The 21,773-nt window shown below is 32.7% G+C and overlaps 1 protein-coding gene across 6 annotated transcripts in view; it reads right to left on the bottom strand.

Annotated features, from left to right (window-relative positions):
- The window catches only part of LOC126812447 (unconventional myosin-XV), a 107,826-nt gene that overhangs the window by 35,645 nt on the left and 50,408 nt on the right, over window positions 1-21,773 (bottom strand). For all 6 annotated transcript variants that reach the window (XM_050538840.2, XM_050538841.2, XM_050538836.2 and 3 more), the window contains exons 16-22: window positions 21,093-21,247; window positions 19,644-19,814; window positions 19,218-19,341; window positions 16,410-16,585; window positions 5,270-5,354; window positions 935-1,021; window positions 216-300 (exon numbers count right to left, since the gene is read on the bottom strand). In XM_050538840.2, coding sequence (XP_050394797.1) covers window positions 216-300; window positions 935-1,021; window positions 5,270-5,354; window positions 16,410-16,585; window positions 19,218-19,341; window positions 19,644-19,814; window positions 21,093-21,247 — 883 coding nt within the window. The remainder of the gene's footprint in view (window positions 1-215; window positions 301-934; window positions 1,022-5,269; window positions 5,355-16,409; window positions 16,586-19,217; window positions 19,342-19,643; window positions 19,815-21,092; window positions 21,248-21,773) is intronic.

The raw sequence follows: 21,773 nt of genomic DNA, 5'->3' as shown, positions 1-21,773 counted from the left end.
GCAGACCGCTTGAGAAATTAAACCTAATTAAATCATAATTAACAAATAATATGGCTATGGATGACACCAATTGTTTAGGGATGTTCAATACGGAGGTCTGATGACATATAAAATATATTTAGTTCAAGTGTATTTATAATTAACCCAACTTTCATTCAGATTAAATACTAGGGTGATGTCATCGTGAATATAATCAGTAATTAATCACCACCTACCCTCTAGTTTACTAAATACAAAAGCCAGTTCTCCTGGTATATCTAGATTAGTAACATTGGCTGCAGCAGCTTTAGCAGCTTTCTCCTACAAATAAAAATATACTTATACCACACTTAATATGCTGGGCACATGAAACACCATTAAAAACATCACAATTTATCAACAAAACAATAAACATAAATTCACATCTAGCTTGAAAGAAATGATTTCTTTGATAGTAGCATATGGTAGACAGAGAAATGACACAATTAGGTCATTTGGGGAGTAACACAGAGTAAAGCCCACTGTCAGATGACTGCATTAATAGTAGATTCAAGATCTGTAGCACAGCTTTAGGGGCTATTTCATTCAGATATTACTGCTTTATTCAATAATGCAATTTATCTCAGAGACATTGATATACATGTAGTAGACTATGAAATCTAGTCTAGTCCTGAAATAACCTAAGTGGATTCTAAACCCCATTTGTCTCTCTCAACAAAACTGAGGTAAGACCAGACATCTAGCATATGATTTGATGTACATCAGAATGAAGTGAACATGGTTGATTTTTATAACTGGACATATTTATTATTCATTTATGTATTTATCTTCCCCGTAAACATAGAAGTACTTGAATATATAATACTGGTGTGTATCAATTAAGATAATATGTCAAAGAGAAATGTATCCAATCAAACAACTATGAGCAAGATGTCAACCATGTCATCAATCTTACCTGCTGCTCACGCTGCATTTTTTCTTGTTGTTGTTTCTTCCTTAACAACCTCTCTTGATCCAATTTTCTTCTAATTTCTTCACGAGTCTGAATAAGAAACAAAACATGTACCTGATCAAATGCGATCGCTTTGTAAATCTAATATTGAAAAAAGAAAAAAAAACCTAATACCCATGCATTGATAACATAGCCAGAATTTCCATTAAGATTTATTTACGGATATGCATATCTTTTTATCAGTTTGAATAAACAAACATAATATCAAATCAAGCAGGAAGAAATCACAAATACATACATATAATATGCTATATATTATTCTATAAGCCCTAAAATCTTCTCAAATCCATGCATAACCAACTGGGTTCCATTTTAAAAAAGAAATCTTCGATAAGTATGAAACATCAATAGGTTAGCTATATTTGTAAGTATCTATAAAAATTCATTCAATATGCCATATACTATTTTACAAGCCTTTAAATCTTCACAATTCATTCAAAAAAGAACAATTATGGAACATTGATAGATTACCTATATCTGTGAGTAATGCGATAAATAAATACATAATATGCCATACTATATCATAAGCCCTTAAACCTTCTTAAATCTATGCAAAACCAACTGGGGTTTTATTTCAAAAAAGAAATGTTCAATTGGTATTGAACATTAAAAGGTTACCTATATTTGTAAGTAACTATTTAAATACATTTGCATATTATATTATAAGCCCTTAAATCTTCCTCAATCTATGCATAACCAACTGGATTTCGTTCAAAAAAGAAATCTTTTTTAAGTAAGGAACATTAATAGGTTACCTAGATCTGTGAATAACTGGTACATCCTGAATATCCAGTTCAAATCATTTGATATTCATTTAATATACAATTATTATGATATACATTTACTTATGCAGAAGAAATTGGATAATTTTAATAATCTTTTTTATTGTGCTATAAGCACACAGTATAGCTATAATGTTATTCATATGATACCACTAGATCCCCATGCTTCAATAAGTTACATGAATGTGGGATAAAAGCAAATAAAGCAGCTTTTGACATATCATCTTCTAAACAATCTCAAATATCTTGTACCTGGTTTTAAAATATAAACAGTATACAACAGAAGTATCAAATTGAACAAGACTTCTGCATTAAGGCTTTCACACTCAATTTTTGATGTCTATTGTTTAAATCAGATTAGCAAGATATTTTTTTTAAAGAATGTGACAATTTTTTGCATTATACTATTTTTTAAACATATTTTAGATGTTTTTGCATATTAAACCATAATTCTAAATGTATTTATTGTGTTTGAAGGTTGGATTCTTTAAAATTATTATTATATGGCATGCATCTTGTCCATGGAGTTTGTCTTCTGGATTTCTGTTTGTGTATGGTGCAGTTCTCCTGCATTTACTATTGACCTCTGGCTTCACCCTGTTTGTTTGTGTTTAATGTGGTTCACCTTCACTTACTATTTAACTCTGACTCCACCCTGTCATAGCGACTCCACCTTATCATAGAGACCACACCCTGTTACTTCGTATATCTATGTATGTCCCTATATATTGACATTAAAGGAGCTGAACCTCTAACTCATTATCCAACATTTAAGACACAATGAACATTTTAAAATCAGTACACAACACTGTGTACTCTAGGCATTTGTAATGAACAAAGAAAAACATACCCTAAAGACAATATGGTAGTAATTAGTAATGGCCGATTCATGAACGACAAAATAATTTTTAAAAAACGTGTAGATCGGATTAAGCAGGCAAGAGCAGCTGCTGTTAAATTTGGACAATTCACATATTTCACTGAACATAATTGATTAGAAATTACAATTTTTCTTTTAACAATTGAATGTATACATCCATATTACATTAATATGTGCTTTTAGACTCATATTGGTCTATTATAATGTTCCAAAGAATAGAGCTATACACCCTTTAATATGACAAATGAGGAAGACTGATGATCTCCTTTTTATGTTGACCAAAACCTTCATCAATTTAAATTTATAAAAGATTTCAGTTTTTTCTTCTGTACATTGTATTTATGAAACAGGTTTTACTAAGTGAATCTGTAGGTACTCCACCCTACTTTCTCATGGATTTATACCAATTACTCTATCAGTTAACAGACGCGTCATATCTGTACAAATAGTAAGATAAATTAAAAGTTATATATATATAAGTACACACCTATATATGTGACTCTAGGTTTGTCATTACATTAAAACAATATTCATAACACAACAACATAGAGGATGTGATCATGTGACTTGAGTGAAAAATAGAACTGTTGATTTTATCAAATCTAATATCCTCCTTTATTATTTGTTACATAGATGGTTATCTTACACCATTTAATTACACTGCACTTTAATTGTAGAGAGAGAGACAGGGATTAAAATCCACTCGACACAAACTAGGTAATTTCGGGGCTAACATATGGTTCAGTCTGAAATTTGCTCTGGGAGGAAACCGGAGGACCTGGCCCCAAGTTCACAAAGCTTTCTCAGACTTAAGTTAAGAATTTACTCAAAATTGTTCACCTTATTTTAACTAAAATATAGCCCTTTATGAAACTTTTGTTGTTTTAATGTATCAAGTACATCAATAAGAAACTATGTGCTATGTTTTTGGATGAAAGTTATTTCTCATAAACAGTGATTGAAAGTTGAGTAAATTCTTAACTTGAGTCTGAGAATGCTTTGTGAACTCGGGGCCAGGAGAAAAACCCACAAAGTTGAACAAGTGACCCTACTCCTTGTGACGTACATGTAAGGAATTGAAACCGTGCCACTTGACTCAATGACAGATCTTATCTTCTAACATGCACACATTAAACAATTCGACCATCCAACCCGCATGACACATCAAGACTGGCATATAAACAGAACTAAACTGCACTTAAAGTTGTACACTAATTACTAGTTACTTTCAAGAAATGAAACTTCAATTAAACTGAACTCCTTAGTTATTGAAATAACATAAATATAAGAACTGTATGATAATCCTCTTATAATTTAACTTTGTTTACATTTTTAAATGAAAAGAAATGCAATGGGGTTTAACATCCTACTGTTCTGCTCCGGCTGAGCTAATGAAGATGGGCATACGACATACAGTGTGCTATGAGTATGAGGGAAATTATGCCCGGACAGTGAGTGCCACTACGGCCTACTCTTATATCGAATTCCATCTGCCCAGGAATCTTTTACGTGCATGCCAATGTGTACGCGGGACCTTGGTTTTTTTTTATCCCATCCAAACAACTATACAGCTGTACTTGTCAGGCTCTCAGTAATGCACCACTGACATTTTTAAAAGAAGGCACTTGATTTGATAGTGTTAATATCTGGGGTTTTGTTTCAAGTTGTGTTTTGTATTCTAGATATGTACTTAATTTTTACGTGTGGTGAAATTCTCTTCCACTTAATATTAGTTTAACACAGTGGGGCAACAAAGCCTATTAACTAATTTCTACAAGAATAAAAAAAAAAAATTCTTGCAACAACTTCAAAAAATTGAATTCTAATGTCAAAATATTGCCAACTTGTCAGCCCAGTGACAAGTAATATCAGATATTCCAGGAAAAGTAGCCATGACACACATGGAGCAATCTGGTCAAAATTTTCTTCAAAGCACACTGCATGATGTATGTGCATTTTTTATTAGCCTGGCTGATGTGGTAAAGTAGGACATTGAAACCCATTTTATTTTGATTCACATTATTCAAATTTAATATTAGGAAATCAATAGCCTCAATGGAGCACAAAAATAGGACATTAAACTCTATTTCATTTCAATACAAAAATCTTCTAATTATGACAAACTCCATCAATGAATATTTGGATAAAAATCAAGTTAAGAAACATTCAGTGATTATTTGGTGCCCAAATTCCTTATCTTTTGTGGCTCACAAATTTATAAACATTTTATTTTTTCTTTACATCAATTTAATTCTGCTAAAAGCTGATGGATGAGATAATTTTGATTACAACAAACAAGAAAAGAGATAATCAAATTCAGTAAACTAATTTCTAATAAAAGATCTAAATTTGGAGAAGTTTGTATTATTCATGATGGATTTCCTTTCATATAAATTTTATTAGAAATATTTAAAAACATAACTTAACTGACATAAAAAACACTAAAAAGAGAAATTTAGTTTGTTTATAATGGTTTTCCTTTTATATAAATTCTTTAAGAAATATTTAAAAATAAAAATAAACCGACTTCAAAAACTGAAAATGGAAAAATTCAGATTTCTGTACAGGTCAAAGTTTGATTAAAAGAAATTATAAATTGATAAGGTTCAAGCTTACCTGTAGATATTTGCGTCTCTGTCTTCGCATACGAAACTGGGCCTGAGCTCTAATAATCCCATTTCGAAAAACTTTGAAGTCTCGTCTGAAATATCAAAGATGAGTGAAATTAATTGGTTGCTTTGATTGTACTAGAACAAGTTGTACTGGCCTTAGCAAGCCCAGCTAAACATTGAGACAGAATGTTGTTTGGTAACTTATATTACAAATCATGTTTCTATATGACGACATCTGCCTGTACCTGAACTGCCTTTAATTCATTAAACTTCCCTCGATACATTCTTTAATAACAAAATGACAACAAACTTATTCAAATGGAAAAAAGTATATCCTGCATATAATTACACTTGCCTCAATACATTCGTCAATAACCAGAAGATAATAAACCCATCAAACAGATAAATAAAATATATCGCAAATAAAATCAAACTTCCCTCGATACATTCTTGAATAAACAAATGACAACAAACTCATTAAAACAGATAAAGTATATCCCAATCATAATTAAACTTCTCTTGTTACATTCTTAAATGACCAAACGATAACAAGCTCATTCAAATAGATAAATAAAATATATCGCGCATGTAATTAAACTTCTCTCGATACATTCTTTAATAAACAAATGACAACAAACTATTTAAAACAGAAAAATAACCAAATGCTAACAAACTCAAACAGACAAATAACAAAATAACAAACTCATTAAAACAAAAAAATAAAGTATATCCAGGACATAATTAAACTTCCTTCAATACATTCTTTAATAAAAAAAATTGACCACAAACTCATTCAAATAGATAAATACAAATGTAATTTTAATGCTTTTTTGGTTTGAGGAACCTTTTTTTTACATGCAACTTTAAGTGAGTGTGAGTTCTTCAGTTTAGAAAATACTCCACCAAGTGGCAAAGTTCAATGCAGAACATTGGCATGAAAGTTTTTGTTAATCTAAACTTTACATTTCGTGTTATATCATTAAAAAGATATTTTTAGCCTATTTTAAACATACATTATGCAAGAGCTAAATCTGCCTATTGCAGTACTTTCTTAAGGCCTGAAATGTTATCTAAATTATTAATTAGGCATTAATTAACTTATCCAGACCATAATCAACTCTCGATGTCATCGTTAGCCTGTGATATTTAATGATTAGGATCACATTGGCTGCACAACTTTCATTCATGATTAAATCATAAAATGGATAATCGAGACTATGTTTTTTATTATACCGACTTTAGTAATGATGATCGAGGCTAAACCTAAAATTCAATCGCTAAATTCTCGGTTCAGAGTGGATCAATTTAACTGAAATCTTCAGCAAATTCCCTTTACATTATCTAGTTTTTAAGTATTATAGTGAGAACTGCTAGCTCTTTATCTAATCTCCCATAAAGTATCTTTAACATTTTTATTCATATCGTAAAAGACATGCAATTTCCAACTCATTTTGCTATCACAGATCTCATATAAGTCACAAATTCACAATTTCATAAATTTGCAGAAATATTTGGCCATCTGTAGCTATTGTTTTTTAATGCACCTGATGTTTTTTTTTATGTCAAAAATGTCCTGCACTGCAATCCCAACAAAACCAAACTGTTACAAACTACGTTATAACATCCTGCAAACCCAACAAAACTGTTACTAACTTAATTAACTGCAGTCTTATAAAATAATTTCATATCAATTCATCTAATATTATAACAAGCCTACCTTTAAAAACAAATTCATGGTGTGTGCTACAGATTAAAGAAAAATTACGTATAAATAAAAACTTTTACTTGCCCCAGTAAATTAGCCCTGAGCTATCTTAAATATATACATAATCATCACTTTCAATCTTAATGGCTTTTTATTTAGGATTGTCTTCAGTTTAATGTTATCGTATTTGTATAAAAATATTTCCCCTGTATTTCCTCAGAGTCAAATATCTACCTCAAATACAGGTGAAGACAAATTTACATTTATTTGAACAAATGCAATATGTGTTATTAAAAACTGCTGAATTGTAAAAATATTTGGCAAAACTAACAGAGAGAGAGAGAGAGAGAGAGAGAGATCACAAGGTTTGGCAGGTGACCATATTCATTGTCACATGCAAGCTTTGGATCGAAACCACGCAACTTGACTCAATGGCAGACCTTATGATCTAAAGTGCATGCCTTAGAGCACTCGACCACCCAACCCATGGCCACAAGTACTAGAACGTAAAGTGATCATATTTATTCCTAATTTGTAGTTTTGCATATAAGGTGGATTGCCCTCAATAAGGACATTTTCTGTATGGCTTTACTGTAAAAAGCAGAATTCGACATTAAAAGGTATTTTTGCTTCTGGCAAAATAAGTAAATTTGTCAGACATGTCTGTTAACATACATTAGTTGTTGATATACCTGTTTGGCTTCAAGATGGTATGAACTGATAATAATCATATTCAACATTCTTTATAAGACATTATTAAACGTTATAAACTAAAGTGCAATACTTTGGGAAACACATGGGGGGCCCTGGCACACTTAAGCAAATGAGGACCCCTGTCAAAATAGGTTATGTTCAAACAGAAATCGAATTATGTAAAAAATGTTTTATTGATTTGAATCCACTATATATAATATATAGACAAAACACAAAAAGTACAATCTCAAATCACTGAATGCTCATCAATTTATGTCAAATAATTTCTTGTTCAGTAAGCTTTGATCAAATTTGTTGTTTACATGCCTTTTCTGTACTAAAGTAATTAATGCCAAATTGCAAAGTCTCTCATGTGTCCTAGTGGAAAGCAGAGTTGATTCAGTGACTGTGATGGTTTAAATCAATCACAGAATTATAAACACATTTTGGAAATAAAGCAACTTTCTATGGGCCCCCAGGTCCACCCACCATAGGTAATTCTCCACTAGCAACACTCAGCATGCACAGACCCAATTTAATAATGCAACATAATGCAGTATCCTTACAGACAAATTGAAAACAAAAACTGGGATTAAATGGTTCTTTTCAACTCATTAGCTTATTGAAGCCACTGATCATCAATCACATTTTCTGGCTAATTCATTATATAATATTTAATTAAAAACCCAAACCCAAAAATATCAACGGCAGATAATCTCCTGGCTTGGATTCAGTTGGATTAAAAAGAGGCCCATCAAAAAGTTTAAGCAAAAACTTATAAGTGGAGCTGGCTCGTTTATAACATCTGCACAGAATGCTGAATGTTGCGAAATTTTAAATTTTTATTATCTTTTTAAATGTTGTATGAAATCAAAACAATTTTTGGGCTTTTAAAGTTTCAACTTTCGCAATATAGCATTTTGCACTAGATTCAAAATCCCTCAAATGGATATTAGCAGCTTTAAAGAACTGAAAACATGCAAGTACGGCAATACTATATACCGGAAAACACAGGAAAACAACCGGAAAACATCATTTTATACTGAATACCGGTATTTAGTGTTTTTCCGGTGTTTTCCGGTATTCAGTATAACATGGTGTTTTCTGGTAGTTTTCCGGTGTTTTCCAGTAGTTTTCCGGTTGTTTTCCGGTGTTTTTCGGTGTTTTCCGGTATATAGTATAGCCCTGTAAGTAGCTGTTAATCACAAAGTGTTGTAAATGTTATTTCATGAATATTCTACTTACTACTTTATACGTTTAATCCTTTTATATTATCCCCGGAAAATAACAAAAGATGCACATACATATTACACAAAATATCTAGCTCAACAGGTGAAAATCTAACCCTTCCTTCACAGTAAAAACAAACTGAATATGGGCAATCTATATCTTATAATCCCTGGCATGTATGATAAACACATATAGGTAAACATAAGTGTAACATATTCCTCAGGTATAAAAACTCAACATATCAAATTTACAGCCATTGTAGATCCTCAACTTGTAAACTAATATTATATTCCGCTCAGCTGAACAATCGTAATGATCAATTCATGTTATACATTCACTACAACAGATGTTTTTAAAACATTAAAAACGGCAGAATATATTTATAATTATTATTGATCACGAATTGACTAAAACCGTACATTATACTAGAAAGAATTTGTACTTTCTGACATGTAATAAATAAATCATATAAATGTACCTACAAGATATTAATGTAATTACATTATTGATGTTAAGAAAATCATAATATCTCAATTAAACAATTTACATGTCAATAAGCAATCAAGACAGATTTATTCAATTTATAAAGTTCTAACACTAGCATAACAATATCAAACTGATTCACAGCGGTAATCGGTGATATTTGCGGCCAAGTGAATATTTACTGCTGATCAGTGTGTAATAATATAAGAAACAATTAAATACATAAATATACTTAAATGAGCTAAACCACTCCCATTCATTACTTTGGATTCAATCCGAGGATTGGCCAAGAAAGTTCCTCGTGGGTTTCCCCTTGTAAGTGGTGCAGGATCTAACACGAAACAGTGTCTAGTTGTTCAGATTGTACGAAAAAAATAAGGTCATGTGCAGTTGGAATTTAAAAAGTAGGCCATGGTACAGCTGTCCGGCCAAAATTTCCTCATAGCATACTGCATAGCATATGCCTTTCTTCATTAGCAAGTAGGACATAAAAGTTGACCCCCCATTTCATTTTAATTAACCATATGTGTACAGACATCTTGACATTATATTCTTAACTGATTTTAAAATCCTATAATCTCTCAATCAAAAGCAATAATTGATCAAGATAAATTCACATATCTTTAAATCTTGCATAAAACAATTGCAAAACACAACGCTAACAAATTCTATACAGAACACTACCAAATGCTATATAGAACACTACAAAATGCTATATAGAACACTATCAAATGCTGTTTCTAATCTATACTTATGTACATATATATTTATGGTTATTGACATACATTTGTATACTATTTTTCTTGTTATGAAAATTATATTATTTGTCATATTGTAATGGATTCTTATTTATGTATATGCTGTCCTCTTAATGGATGTTTAGGTACAATAAAATCTTATCTTACACACAATTATAATTTATAATTAAAACACACACATGCAGCTATTAACATAATTGTATCTTTTATAAATGACAGTAAAATATTCACCATCTCTTCATTCAATAATAAAGAGAGAGAGAGAAATGGGGTTTAACGTCCACTCGACACAAACTAGGTCATTTCGGGACTAACACATGGTATAATTGTATTTCAATAATTCGCTTGCGCATAGGAGTCTTTAGCAGTGGGAGGAAACGGAGGACCCGGAGAAAACCCTACTCCTTGTCATTATTCAATAATAAATAATGAAGATTGATTCATTTTATTCTATTACAAACAATGGAAGAAACTGAACAATATAAATAAACTACAAAGAGAGAAATGGGACCAACAAATGGTTCAATTTTACATTATGTCACTAACTCGCTTGCTCATAAGGGTCTATAGCAATGGGAGGAAACTGGAGTAAACCCAGAACATTGCACAGCAGTTGACTCAATGACCGACCTTATGATCTAAAGTGGGTGTGGTAAAGCATTCGTACCCACAACCCCTATAGACAATTTATGCAATTATTAAGAATATTACCTTCATCAATATTATATAACATATCACAACAACAAAATGTCTGCTTCATCCATCTGTATTTCCTATCTTTGTCATTCATGGGTGTGACTAACAAATATTTAAAGGGACGACATATGGTCCATAAATATTTAAAAATCAGATACGTACCATTTACATAAAAGAGCAAAAAAAAACAATAGACTAACATAAACTTCAAACAGTACTAATAAAATCTGATGGGTGTTAAATCAGTTTTGGAATATAATTGGGCCAGGAACTAGACCCCAAGTGCTACTCATCTAGTTGTTCTTCTTAGGGGCGACGTCCTTCAAAAAAAAAAAATCCCAAGGTTCTGGCAATTTAAGCATGATTCGCATGAAATTCGCATGCTTGTTCCTTGGACAATTTCACATCAATGAAGGACTTCGATTTTTTATATGATGTCACAATTCCAAGATGGCATCGATGATGTCATGCTCAGTTCAATCCCAAACTAAGGCTGCCTGATCGCTGCATGCAGTATGGTTCAGTTCCTGGTAGATTGTGTCATTGTGATTAGCCTCTACAGTCTACACTTGACTGTTTCTACACTGAGGAACCTTTAAGTACAGACTGATGTATTATTATCACAAATCTTATCTACATATCACACGTGTATGCCTTTTATCTTTATCCAATACAAGTCTCGTTACCCACAATTTAAATGCATTGACCTTGGGGTCATAGATTTCAAATGCAATCATTGAAAAGAAAACAAGATGGAACTGAGAATGAGCATGTAAGACTGGTAGCTCCGATGGCCCATAAAGAATCTTGAATTGGAAAGATTGCCACATGATAAATTTGTGCATAACCTAGAAACATCAGGATATATAGCCTAGAAAGCTTAATTTACAATAAGTTTTTCAAAATAATTTATCATGCAGGTGTGGGCCCCCCATCCTCCCTCTCCTTAAATTAAAGTCTTCTAACTGGACCTGACTCAGGAACCTCTGGTTACCAGTCTGTCCCTAAATGAAAACACAACTTTTATTCAAAGGATATTTGAAATATTTCTACTTTCCCACAATGTAATTTTGCTTTATGGTTTTAGTTTAATAACTTTAGTGTTTTAATACTGCATTATAAAGGTTAAGTCTTTGTCATGATAATGATAAACAAAACCAAATCATATATATATGCAAGTCTGTTAAGTTATGTTAAAATAACATGATGATGTGATGTGGAAATTGTATTTAAACCCCAATTTTTTCCTGTATTTTTCTCTACATTTTCTCATTTCACCTTCAGTAATCTTTTATTTGTTTTTTTTCATCAAACTGTTTATTACTTTCAATCATACCAAGAATCTGTGTTACCTATATATATAATAGCAGGTTTTCTGGAAATAATCATTTAGCTTTTACATGTATCTGAGAAAATGTCAAATACTCTTGAACTACCGGTAGTACCTGCCATTTTGAACTTCATGTCAAACATGTATAAATAATGTCATTTAAAAAGGACAGATTTGTGCCACACAAATTCACTGTCACCCAAGGTATTGTGTCTGACAAATCCTGGATTTGTTTCTGATGTAATTGTAAAGTGTCCCATGTGAAAAGCTAGGGTAGACAACTCTGTCTGAGATAATCACTGTTTACATCAGTAAACAGTATATAAACTAATCTGACTTACAGATACATTCCCATGAAAGTATTTATTGGGTAGTTTTTCCAATAAAAGTATGGCATGTTTGGAATATATGGCAAGTAGGAACACTCAATCTTATTAGAGAAATACTGAATTCCCATGGGGCACCATCTGAACAACAATGAAAGGGTGTCACTAACTGACAGCATGCCTGCTTGAGTGACGGAAGGAGTGCTTCTTATAAAGTTTAGAGCAAAACTACCCTTGTTGGATCCCTTTCCACTCTTGTTGCAATGCTGTTACCAGGGAAATATCGCAAATGAACAATCGATCCCGATCTTCAGATGTTAACCTTGACATGAACCTAGCTTTTTAAAAGCCACATTTTATATTTGAACATTCTGTCAATTCCTTTTTATTTTGGTGTTTGAGAGATATGATCTGTTATGCATTTATGCGATCATTATATTGCTGTTTGGAATATACCAAATATGTTACTTTATGACGATAAACATTTTCATGAGGTGATTTAAAGTATTTCACATGATCAAAACTGGCCTCCCTTTTCATATAAAATCAACATCATGTGACTGATATGTGTATTTTTTATTTTTTTATAAATAAGTACATGCATCCGTCAAATGAAATACCTAGAGGCTATTTCATAATACATGTACTTGTAGTGTAAAATTTCATAACCTAAACAACTCACTTTCTGTTCAAGAACAGGTTTCTCATACTTCAATTCTCATCATTAATCATCCTAATTGTTACATATACATATTAATTTATAAATCATTATAATAATGGTTGCTAATGAATTTATGAATTAGAGAAGAAATGAAAAGTGTAACTTTTCCAAACTTGAAATGTTTCAAAGCTTCTGTATGTGTCAGAGGATTTGCTAACTGAAACAAGGAAGTTTTAACAATCACAAGCACCTTACAAAGTTGGTCATAAATAAAGTAATTTTGAGATATGTGTCAAGAAACCCTGTGACTACATTCATTTTAAAATTCAGGTCACATGGTTTGAAATATTATGGCTATACACACTGACTCTGAAAACTACTTATACATCTACATCAAGTCTGACAAGCATGTGTATGTACTGCACAGTAAAAGCATGTACGGTACTTAATATATTTTTGGGGCATTTGATGATAGCTCGAAATTAAATTTGGTGAGATCTGAGATCTAATTGAAATTCTTTAGACATATTGTTTGTATGAAGGTGTATGCCCTGTCAATGTATTATATGTATTTGTATTTACACATATCCTATTAATGTATTAATTGTTTGCAGATGTATTAATTGTGCATACATGTATCCTATCAATGTATGGCTGGCCCCCGGGTCCATCCTCTTGACTTGATATTTGTTTATTTCACGCAATGTCTATGTATTCTGTCTTGTCGGTGGGTTTATCTTGTAGATTTTGTTTTGTGTGTAGTGCAGTCCTCCTGCAATTACTATATAGATTATAGATGTATCCTATCAATGTATTAGTTGTATTACTTGTATAAACAATAAACAATGTATTACTTGTATGTATTTTCTGTGTATTGTATTTTTAGATGTATGTGATTTGTCTAAATGTACATGTATGCATGCAGTCCTTGATGGTCGTCTTGATGCAATAAACATCTTATCTTACTCCATAGAAAAATTTAACATCTGTCACATTATCATATACGATTTATGGTCACTTCAGTAATATGACCACTTCAAAAAACGAATTACATCTTACATTATATTACCTACATGCCATATTCAGCTACTTATCACATATATGAAACATTATAAATAACGGTAATAAAATATTAATCAAATATATTCTTTAGTTATGTGCACATTTATCGATCACTATATGGTGTCATCTGATTTTCATTTGATTTCAACACAGCATTCTCTGTCCAATGCACAAAACTTATTCATCAGTTATAGCAATTTATTAATGAATGAATGAATGAAATTGGGTTTAATGCCGATTAAACTGAAAATGGGGTTTAACATATACACTCAACACAAACTAGTACTTTTTGAGAAATAAAATGAAATGAAATGAAATGGGGTTTAACGTCCTACTGTTCTGCTCCTAACCTGGGCTAATGAAGACGGGCATACGCCATACAGTGTGCTATGTGGAAAATTTGGCCCGGGCAGTGGCGCTACGGCCTACTCTTATATCGAATTCCAACTGCCAAGGGATCTTTTACGTGCACGCCAATGTGTACACGGGACCTCGTTTTTTCATCCCATTCGAACGACTAGACAGCGGTCCTTGTCAGGCCCTCCATCCTGCATCACTAACAAGGGGAAACCACGCCGGAAAATCTGAATGAACTTTCTCGGCCAATGCAGGGATCGAACACCTGACCTCCAGGCTAGCGAGCCAGCGTCTTACACTTAGCCACATACTTTTTGAGACTAACCTAGGATTCTTTAGCAGTGGGAGGGAACAAGATGACCTGAAAAAACCTACAAGGTTGACCTGCCCTACACCTTAAAATGTTCAATAACGGGAGATATATGTATACTATAAATCAAAATCGATCAGCAAATATTGCGTGTATTTCCTTCTGACAATATACAATCATACTCATCCATAAAAACTCTGGAATAATAGGGGCATAATGATTTATAACCTTACTTGACTATATATCTCACATATTATCATTTTCTACTTTTCATGTTAACATATATCTTATATAGGTATTAACTATTACGTCATCAATGCAGATAAATCATATCTCTATTATGACTGTCGTTTGTCTGTTTGTCCGTTAGTCTGTCTGGGGTTGCCTCCTAAACTAGGAGCTAGGTCTGCAATTGTGGCTCAAATGTGGGGCACAGGGGCAGCTCGAACTGGGAGAGTGACACTTCCGGTTTAAGAGTTATACTACTTTGGGTTTCAGATCTACCTGTGCAACACTGGGTAAATTGCTAGTCGACAATATTTCTGTCTTCGTGTTACTAGCCTTTCAAAACCAAACATAGGCATCATATCTGTAATTGATACTCTTAAGGAGCATGATTCAAAGCAAAACCAGAAATAAAATAGGGTTTAACACCCTACTTTTCTGCATATGTCTGGGGCCTCCTGGTTCAAGGAACACAATCAACAGAAATAATTACATCTTAGCATTAATCAGAATGTGGAAAATAAGCTCATCGAACTTGGATATGAAAAATACATACATTAAGCAGACGAATAGGGGGAACCACTGTGAGCCAGTCATTAAATTTATGTAAGAAAGATCAGTTGTAAACACGGGTGAAGGGTGTTTGTGGAATTCTCTGTGCCTTGAACTAAATTTCAGTGTTGTTTCAAGGTTAAATCCCCCTAAAGGTATCTAATATAGACAATCCACTTCCTGGTGATTACTTAAAGAATTTACTGAGTTCTGCCATTGTATATTGATAACTGGTTAATATCAGTTGTGCTCAAAATTTACAGTATCAAACAGTAAAGTTATAGTACCATAGAAGTAGACAAACATTAGCAGTAAAATCACTTTCAATGTCAGAGATTCATCTGCGAGAATTACTTAAAGATGCATAATGTAAGAGCTAGTTTGCCTATTGCGGGTCTTTCTTTTGCCTCAAATATTATATAAAGTATTAATTAGAACATCAGATGGTCACTATTTTCAATGGATTGAAACACGAATGCCATTTAAGAATGTAATTTGAAAAATGGATAATCTAGACTTTGTTTATTATCGTAACAATGGTGCTTGACAATCGAGACTATTGTGAACACTTCAAAGTCTGATAACTTTGTTCAGAAATGAATAATTTGACTGAACTTTTCAATACATTCATTTTTCATATTTATGAACTATTATAGTGAGAATGGCCAGTTCTTTATCTAAATCTTACATGATGAATCTTTATAGATAGAGATATTTATAGCTCAAATAATAAAAGAAAATGCTTTGAAGGCTTACCTGGCTTTCCATGTACGAAAAGCAGACTGAAGCTTAGTGGCAGCGCCTCTTGATTTCTTGAAGCGATTCCTAGCTAAGAAAGTTCTTGTACATTTCTGTATTCTTATCACAGCATCTTTCATAATCTTAGCTGCTTCAATATCAATATGATGTTCGAATTCTTCTTTCATAAAAACCTGAGAATGTAAGGAAGCGTTATCATAAATATCTCGACAAGAGTCGTAACTTCTTTCAACTTTTTGAGTATTTGGAAGTGATTTGGACGCTATTAAGCGATTTGAGGAGAGGATATCGTAACTATGGATACTGTGATATGTATTGTCAGATAAATGCGATGTCATGGACAATCTCCTTTGTGGTGGAACAGCAAGAAAATTATCAGACCTTCTGTGTCCATGTGGAGAAAACACCAATTGTTCCGGTAAAGAATGTCTTTTTAAATTTCCCTTCATTCTGGATAAAAAATCGGTATTTATGTTGGCCATTTTATGCACTGGTTTGATTTCTGGAAATTTGTCTATAACCATATCGGAGATTCCATCTTCGTGTCCTTGATTAACCAGGTCTTCGTTTATAACTACATTAGTGTAAAATCGTTGATCAGAATCAAAAGACATATCAATCTTTAAATTCACAGAATCCGTATCTATTGGAGGATAATCTGGTCTGGGATGCATGTCCTCCTCAACCCGACTTTTGCACATCGTTATAAAAGATTTGGGCAAAGAATTCAAATATTTTTGCACTTTATGTTTGGTGTGCTCCGATTCAGTCAAAGAAATGTCATCTCCGAAATACATTTTTGTTGGACGCCAGGAAAAATTTCATGGAATCAATTAAAACTATTTGATCGATTAAAAATCCTGCACTATATTTTCAAGAATTTTGAAACATTACGATTTCTCTTTCACATAAGTCAACCACCTCCCTTGTTTAATATCCACAGAAATAGTCCAAACAATAGCTCTGATAAAAGGAAATAATTTGACTGGAATCCGAAATAAAGACAAGAGAATAATTCATGGACTACAATAAGCCAAGAGTTAGAGGTTTACATGTGTGTGGTAATAGAGAACCATTCATCACTGCTGAAGTAAGTCAATCAGGTCATCTATCAAGCTAGAGGGAGTAACATGACAATTGTCTAGTCAATTTAACTATAATATATCTTTATATACAAATTACACCGGATTTTCTATTTTAAATGTAGAACATCCTAGTCTCTTCATGTCACAGATATTTTGACAAGTGCACATACAGAGACATGATGTGCAATTTCGATTCATGAGATGTAAACGTCAAAATGATATCGTGGGTTATAAATGATCAGTCAAACAATACAATGCCAACAGATACACCAAATATGAAATTTCAATTCTTAAGATGTAAACATCGACATTTAAATCTCATATTAAGTTGAGAAAACGCTATCGTTTTTTATAAACGATTAGTTAAACAATACAATATATACATACATCAAACATGCAATTTCAATTTGTCAGATGTAAACGTCAGCATTTAAACCACATATCAAACGCTATAGTGAGTTATAAATGTCAGTCAAACAAAACTCACAGATATATCTAATATGTAATTTCAATCCATAAGATTTTTAATATGTAAATTTCAGTATTCAAACGTCATACTACTAAGTTGAAAAAATGATGTCCTGTTTCATAAAGGATCAGTTTAGACAATACAATATTATATACGCCATAAGACATTGTGAAATTAAATCAAATATTTAGATTTGTTTTTCGACATGTGTCAACTGTCATTTATAAATATTTTTTATAAAGTTTACAACATTCAGTAAATTTTAAATGCTTCATTCAAATACTGCAACATAACACTGTTAGACAAGGTATTTTGGAGAATGGCTTTCACATTTTGGTGTCAAAAGTCCCTAATTCAGTCAAAAATATCCTAGTAAGTTTTAAAGCATTGTGGATGAAGAGACAGTCAACAATATACACTGGAAATAAGGGGGACAAAAATATCATTACATATGTCACGTTTATTTCGGCATATAATTAGCCTAATTGTCCTTCAACAAGATTTGACATGTATCATATAAATAGACATAATGACCATAGGTAGGCCATGTATAGGTGTTTATGTCATCCATCACATTAATATGTCAACATAACAGTAAATTAACATATCAAAACATCATAACAATTGTTTACAGGTAATAGCCTCAAATTAAGAGGCCCAGGGGTCTTAACCATATATCACTTTTAAGGTGGCACAGGAGAGTGTAGAGAGAGAAAGAGAAAAATGGGGTTTAACATCCACTCAACAAACTAGGTCAACTAGGTAACATATGGTTCAATTTTATTTCAATAATTCGGCAGAGGGAGGAAACCGGAGGACCCGGAGAAAACCCATGAGGTTGGACAGGCGACCTTACTCCTTTTCATGTACAACCCGGGAATCGAAACTAAGCCTGTTGACTCAATGGCAGACCTTATGATACAACGCGCTAACCATTCAGACCCCCCCCCCCCCCCCCCAGGAGAGTGTTGTAACTAAATTAAATAAAATTAAGTTTAACGCCCTATTTTTCTGAAGCAACTGGACTAATGAAAACAAATATACACCATGCCGTGTCTAATGAGGGAAATTTTATTTTGCACGGACATTGACGCTCCGGCCTACTCTTATTTCAAAATACAACTTTCAAGGGTTCTTTGATTATTATAAAATTATTATACAAAATTCAAATTATGCATTTAATATCTTGATTTTTGAGATTTGAAAATTAGCATTTCTTTAGAAGTGATAAATATTTAATGAAGTAATTACCTTTGTAGCACCAATTTGATATTGTTCAGCATGAAGAGGACCTTGAGTTAATAAAATCTTGGCACAAACTTCACTTGGTAATTCACGGGCAGGTAATTTAGCCCCTTTTAGTAAACAACGATACCTGAAAAATAATACAAATTATTGTTATTTTCGAGCCAAAATCATGATATTTTGAATTTGATGTCTCTTTAATCAAAAATAAATCCATATATCTAGTTGCATTTTCACATTAAATCAAATATGTAGACGGTTTCTCGCATAATATCAAATATGTCGATGCATTTTCACATAAAAAGATAACAAATCTTATGATGAGTTTGAGAACTAGCCTTTCTATAAAATGATAACAAATCTTATGTTGAGAAAGAGAACTAGCCTTTCTATAAAATGATAACAAATCTTATGTTGAGAAAGAGAACTAACCTTTCTATAAAATGAGGAAACTTGACTCTAATAGGGAACCCCATCTTTCTAATTCTTACAGTTTCCATCATACCAGTATACTGTAGTTGTGTTAATATAACATTATCATCAAACTTCATCGGTGTCTTGGTTGTATTAGGTTTAATACATCGCACAAAATATGGATTGCACCTAAAGCACAAAACCGTGAAATTAACATCGCATGAGGTTAGTTTATGAATTTATTATAAGTGTTGGTCATATAATGTTATAAGTCACAATATATTTACTCCCACTTATTCTGCACAGTTGACATGGGCAATCAATTTATAAATTCTATAAATGGTCATTGGAGCCCAGAGAATATTAACATACCAACTAAATGTCCACTCAACCACTCAACACAAACTAGGTCATTTTGGGACTAATATATAGTAGTGGTCTTTAGAAGAGGCAGGAACCTTGACGACCCTGAGAAACCCACAAGCAACCCTACTCCTTGTCTCAGAGAAGTGTGAGATCGAAATCTTATGATCTAAAGTGCACAGGTTAGACCAATCAGACATCTAATCCTTCACCAATTTAGAAAAGGTCTGCTTTGTCTGCTATTTCCCATTACAGACAAGTGATAATTGGTCTGCTGTAAATTTAACATTACTATAAGCAAGAAATGAGACAGTTTAGTTCAATTTCTTTTGATTTTTGTGTTAATATGGGCAACAAAATCTTTAAACGATATGTATGCCATGTGACAGCTACCCATTATCTACTTCATGTTGTTTGATTAATTTACCATCTAAAATACATTGTATTTGATGTCATTTTTCGTAACTTGTTTATGGCTTCTTTAACGATGGCCAGCAACATGTACAGAATGCATTACTTGGGAGAGAGAGAGAAATGGGGTTTAACGTCCATTCGACACAAACTAGGTCATTTCGAGACTAACACATGGTTTAATTTTATTTCAATAATTCACTTCCGCGTAGGGGTCTTTAGCAGTGGGAGGAAACCGGAGGACCGGAGAAAACCCACGAGGTTGGACAGACAGAGAGAGAGAAATGGGGTTTAACGTCCATTCGACACAAACTAGGTCATTTCGGGACTAACACATGGTTTAATTTTATTTCAATAATTCGCTTCCGCGTAGGGGTCTTTAGCAGTGGGAGGAAACCGGAGGACCGGAGAAAACCCATGAGGTTGGACAGGCGACCCTACTCCTTGTCATGTACAACCGGGGAATCGAAACCCCGCCAGCTGACTCAATGACAGACCGTATGATACAGCGCGCGCGTGCTAACCATTACTTGAGAATTAAATACTAGTTGTAACATGCACATTTTATTAGCTATTTATGATTACAATGGTGTAAAACTGGAAATGGGCTGTTAAAGCTATTTAGCATAATCCAGAAACAAAAAAAATAATGGAGATGTTTTGTATAAACAAAATATGACTAGTGGAACAAACCTTGTCATGGTGTCTATAAGAGACAGCAGTGATTGTCCGAAACTTGCTGCCACGGTTGCTGTTTTTGGTTTTAATGTGATATATCTACCAGTTGTTTTGCTTAATGTTTTAGTTATCAGACGGTCTCGCATATCTTTAAACATCTGAGATATTATCTAGAGACGAAAAAAACAACGTAAAAATAAAAGATTAATTATATTTCTATAGCAACCAACAATGATTAGTATATAGGAAGATTCAGGAGGTGGTTACTTCTACCTAACATAAACTGAACTCAAATTTAATGGGATTCAATGTCCTACTTAATTTTTGCATAAATTTTGCTTAGACAGCCGTGCTAGGGCCTACTCGCATTTCAAATTCCAACTGTCAGGGGTTCTTACATGTACACAGGTCCTTTGTTTTGCATCCCATTACAACGAATAGATACTGTTTACTGCCAGACTTTATGTCCTGTATAATTTTCAATGGAAAATTAGCTGAAACATCCCAGGGAACTTTCTCTGCCAACACAGGGATCAACCCCGTGGCTACCCAACATAAATTGTGATTTTGTATTACTTTATTCAAATCTGATCCAGAAATCAAATAAAAATATTATCATTTTCAACAAAAATTGATTGAATATATTTGCTTTCATTTTTATATTTGCTTTTATCGTTATAATTATGGCAACAATAA

Source organism: Patella vulgata, chromosome 2 (assembly GCF_932274485.2).
Source record: "Patella vulgata chromosome 2, xgPatVulg1.2, whole genome shotgun sequence".
Taxonomy (NCBI): domain Eukaryota; kingdom Metazoa; phylum Mollusca; class Gastropoda; family Patellidae; genus Patella; species Patella vulgata.
This window is presented reverse-complemented; position numbering and strand designations above follow the sequence as displayed.